The sequence below is a fragment of the Drosophila bipectinata genome, chromosome 3L (genome assembly GCF_030179905.1).
Source record: "Drosophila bipectinata strain 14024-0381.07 chromosome 3L, DbipHiC1v2, whole genome shotgun sequence".
NCBI classification, from domain to species: domain Eukaryota; kingdom Metazoa; phylum Arthropoda; class Insecta; order Diptera; family Drosophilidae; genus Drosophila; species Drosophila bipectinata.
Window position 1 is genome coordinate 15,704,034 of NC_091738.1, and position 5,136 is coordinate 15,709,169.

The following is a 5,136-nucleotide window of genomic DNA, read 5'->3' on the forward strand; positions in this document are numbered from 1 at the left end:
TTAATCTTAGTGTTTCTCATGCTACTTTTGTAATAAGGTATCTGTTTATTTAATAAGTAGTTTTTCCTTATGAAGTTATTTTCTCCGAGTGTACATATACCATCTACCCAAGTGCATTTCCTGGCATGGCAGATTGAGTCCGTTTGTTCAATGAATGCTGGAGATGGGCTGGATTGGGCTGCTCCTCGTATCCTGGACCAGGACTCCTGCATCTGCATTATGCACACTCATTACCCTTTCTGCTTCTGGCCCTCGCTCTCCTCCCGTTCACGCCATTATCCTTGTGCGCTCGTTCACTTTCATTTCACATATCGCATGTGTTTTGTATATGCGAGCTGCATGTATGCGTTTTTTTTGCCAGGATTTTTATTTTTATTTTATGTTTTTTTTTGCAAGCCTTACCCTTGCCACTTGAGACATTGCTTTGTTCTGTTTTACGCCATGAAGGGGTTATGGAATACACATCCCGAAAAGCTTTTAGTGAATGTGAGAGCGCGTTGAAAGCTGAAAGCGCAGGCCAAATGCATTTGGATAGTCTCTCAACTAAAAATGCATAAATCTAACAATTTGCGGGATAGAAACTAAAATGTTTGCTAAAACAAAAGTGTGGTTAGAATACCAATCTTTTTCAAAAGAAATAGCCACTTCATTGTAAGTGTTACCATTTTCTAATTACCAGACAAGATATTTATAGAGTGAACAATAGGATTAGTATTATGGTTATTCTTCAAGTGTGACCAAGGAGTATTAATTAAAGAATGCTGCTAGAAATGCATATTTATTCACCTATCAAGTTTGTAGAAGTTTGTAAAATTGTCACCCAGAAATGTTTAGCAGAATGCTGTGAAAAGAACGTCAGAGACACTGAAAGTAGAAAAATTGTCCAGTGTTAGGGTACAGGTCAGTCTTCAGTAGAAATACGAAGAACACACAACATTTCATCACATCGAGAGTGTTCAATATTCCAATCGATTTCACACAAGGGATACGTAAAAGTGCTCTGGTACTAGTTGGTGCTGTCATTCATTGTTGTTGCGTTGTCAAGAATTTTAGTTATCGTCCGATGTTTCAGCGCCAATCGATAGGTGACTTACAATCCGTAACCATCTTAGTGAAAAAAGCGAGCCCTATTCTTGATGCAACAAAATGAATAGTGAAGAGGAGTATAGCGACGAGGATCACGGTGACTCGCATCGTTCGATGCACAGCCATAGTCCATCCTCCCTAATGAGCTGCTCCAACTGTGATAGCGACGAAGACACGTGCACCGAAATCGTGTTGCCAGAGCGCAATAAACGCAACCAAGATGCCGATGATTTTGTCTACAATGTCCTCTCCGTGGACCAGATCGTCCAGGATCAGCGTAACATCATCGACGAGGTGAACAACGTTCTCAACCTGTCGCCCCAGGTGACCAGGATCATTCTCAATCACTTCAGGTGGGACAAGGAGCGCCTCTTTGAGAACTATTTCGAGAGCAGTCCGGAGGATTTTTTTCATCGGGCCCACGTGGTGAATCCTTTCGAGCAGAAGCAGGAGCTTGAGGAGGATCCAAGCGGTGCCGCTTGTACCTCCACGTCCTGCACCTGTGAGGAGCAGCTCTGTGGCATCTGCTACTGTCCCTGCGAGGAGCTGAAAGGCTTGGGCTGCGGTCACAGCTTCTGTGTCGACTGCTGGAAGCAGTATCTGGCCAATAAGACCTGCTCCGAAGGCCTGGCCCACACCATCACCTGTCCGGCCACCGACTGTGATATCCTGGTGGACTACGTGTCTTTCCTGAAGCTGGCCGACGATGCCGAGGTCGTGGAGCGTTACCAGCATTTGATTACCAACACCTTTGTGGAGTGCAACATGCTGATGCGCTGGTGCCCGGCCCCCAACTGCACCCATGCGATCAAGGCCAATTACGCAGAGCCCCGAGCCGTCATGTGCAAATGCGGGCATCAGTTCTGTTTCGGATGCGGCGAGAACTGGCACGAGCCGGCCAGCTGTAGTTGGCTGAAGAAGTGGCTAAAGAAGTGCCTCGAGGACTCGGAGACCTCCAACTGGATTGCACAACACACCAAGGAGTGCCCCAAGTGCAATGTGACGATCGAGAAGGACGGTGGCTGTAACCACATGGTCTGCAAGAATCCCTCCTGCCGCTACGACTTCTGTTGGGTGTGCTTGGGCTCCTGGGAGCCGCATGGGTCGTCCTGGTACAGTTGCAACCGCTTCGATGAGGAGGAGGCCAAGCAGGCACGCTTGGCCCAGGAGATTTATCGCTCCTCCATGGCCAGGTATCTGCATTATTACAACCGCTACATGAACCACATGCAGAGCATGCGGATGGAGAACAAGTTGTATGCCAATGTACAGTCAAAAATGGATGATATGCAGGAGGAGATGAGCTGGATCGAGGTACAGTTCCTGCGCGACGCCGTGGATGTCCTTTGCCAGTGCCGAACCACCTTGATGTACAGCTACGTGTTTGCCTTCTACCTGAGGAACAACAACCAGAAGATCATCTTTGAGGATAACCAGCGCGACATGGAGATGGCCACCGAGAAAATTTCCGAGTGCCTAGAGCGGGAGATCACAGTGAAGAATCTGTATGAGGTTAAACAAAAGGTACTAGATCTTTCCCACTACTGCCAGAAGCGACGGAATGTCCTTCTCTGCCACGTGCGTGAGGGTTATGAAAAGGACTGGTGGGAATACATCGACGAAACTTCCTCCTAAGTCGCCCCAAAGTAAAAACTACGTATCATTCTTAATCTGGCATCTGTAGCACATTCTGAAAAAGATTGAGTGACTAACATTTCTCTGAAGACTTCAAATCAACATATATTACATAATTCGGTCTGGGCTCCACTCTGCCTGAATTGATGACTAAATCGATTCGGACACGAGCCCGTCAAAATTCTACAGTATTACACAGCAATAGAAGAAAACTCAAAAATATAATCTCATACCAGATTATGAGCTATTTTTTAAAAAATTGTTTGATTGGGGGGAAATAAAGTAGAACAAATGTTATAAAAATATTTTTTCTGTTCCGGCAAAATTGGAAATGTTTTATTCAAAAATTTCTAGGGGGTCCCCTTCAAAATAGAAAATGTGTGGAAATGACAATTTGAGCCCAGCGATGGTTATATCTTTGCCAATACGCATCTGATTCCAAAGCGGAATACCTTAAATGATTTGTGGACTGATTCTCCATCAAACTGCATCAAAACCTAGAAGTGAAATATTTTTTAAATTTTTTGCAAATTTTCTTTGATGTCCTTTCAGAGGGGGACATTTATGAAAGTTGATTATTTTTAAGAGGTACTCATTAGGAGTGAAAATCCACCTTTATAGCCTATATTTCCTCTCTGTGCTGGCTTTGCGTTGCCTTCATTGTTTTTCCACTAGTTTCCCCCTTTAAAATGCGTCTAACTTTTGTAATTATAACATAAATCAATCCAATTTCGTGTTATACTTTTCAGCGCAGCAAAGCGATTAATGTCGACAATGGACCAGAGATATGGCATGGCAAAAGGAAAATCATAAATAAGCCATATATTGCCAATAACGGAATGGTAAGAAACGAAAAATATTTCCTTATCGCGATGCTTCCCCCCAGAGAAACGCCGCCAGGTGCAAAGCGAAACGTGTGGATATGGATATAGAGTGGATAGAGTATGGTGGATTTGGCGGATTGGGGATAATGGGTGGAAATCGGCGGTGGAATGGAGGGAGGCAGCACTGTAACTGGTACTGGTACTGGAAAAGCCTTGGCCAATAGATTTACGGCAAACGGCAGCCAAGTCGTGCCTTGGCTTGCCTGGGCCTAGAGTGTGAATTTTCGCACCCGTGATGAAGTTTCCAATTAAATTTTATTGGATTTCAAATTGAGGCTGAGGCTGAGGCTCAAGACTCTGATCGAACCGACCAAACTGCTGGCAGACTTTGCTGGTAAATATTTGCGCACCATTGTTGTGGCAAGTGTTGAAAGTGGGCGGTGCAATGTTAGCTCAACTCTTTCCCTCACCCGCCACCTTTCCACCAAAAATAATCATCTCCCTCGCAGAGTGATTTCTTATAGCAGTTCAATAGCGGGGTCATCAACGTGTCAGCATTTGAATTGCCTCATGGAATTGACTAATTTATGATTGCATTGTCGGAACGCCTTAGAATTTGGCTGTCGAGGAAATGTACAAAATACGATGTGCCATTGACAGTCAATATTCTTGAACGAGGCGAAAGTTTAAAGTTATAGCAATGGCATAGGTTTTCCACGTAGAGTTTATATAAGATGTTGAGAAAACAGGCTTTTTCCTATTATGTCTCCTTTTCTATAAACACAAAACTAAACTTTTATCAGATACTTTAATTTTATTACGAGCCCAGACTTTAAGCTCCACTCATCTCATCTCTATTTACCTACAGTATCGGCTTGGCCATAAGGCTGCAAGTGCCAGTCAACAGTTGGCCTGGCCATGGTCCTTGGCTCTCGGTCTTGGCCCATTCAACAAGTCAACAAACAAAACACACCGAAGAAAGTGGAGAAAAAAAGTTATGATGGCCAGTAGGGAAAAAATTCAACCAGGTCCTGCCGACGAAGGAGGAGGCCGTGCTCCTTGGTCAACTTGGGCTCAAGCGCGTTCGTATTAATTTTATTTATTGGCCACAAAATCCCAACCGCAGACCATCCCCCAGAACCCAGTGCTCAGTTGTCGGGTCGTGTCCTGCTTCTGGGCCTTTGGAATGGCTTATTGAATTTTTATCTACAGTTTGCTTTTGTGCTTATGGCCTCTCACTGAATCTTGAATCTTGTCCCGGGCGTTAGCTATTTTTATTATGGCAAATTCCTCTTCACTTATTTTTTTTCTTCGAGGACTTGAAGCGGCAGACACTTGATGTCCTTACATCTGCTTTACAACTTGGTCGCGTACTTTCAATTACGCGCTCTTGTTCCGCCATTGTCCTTGGCCTTTGAACACGGAGACGAAGGTCGGTTAATAGTCTCAGCCCCGGCTAACAATGGACCAGGAAGTGTTGTAATCCGCGACTGGGCCCAGTCGAGATTAGCGGAAACTGTGTCAATGGCTTGGATAAATCAATCAACTAGGCTTGAAGACAATGGAAGAGCTTCAGCATACAATGTGTTCT

General features: G+C 44.6%; 1 protein-coding gene across 1 annotated transcript; it reads left to right on the forward strand.

Annotated features, from left to right (window-relative positions):
• The first annotated feature begins 847 nt into the window (after nucleotides 1–847).
• Nucleotides 848–2,963, forward strand: LOC108119505 (E3 ubiquitin-protein ligase ariadne-1). The gene has a single exon (XM_017232724.3). It carries the CDS (start codon nucleotides 1,147–1,149, stop codon nucleotides 2,719–2,721), a length of 1,575 nt encoding a protein of 524 aa, XP_017088213.2. The 5' UTR covers nucleotides 848–1,146; the 3' UTR covers nucleotides 2,722–2,963.
• Nucleotides 2,964–5,136: the final 2,173 nt, after the last annotated feature.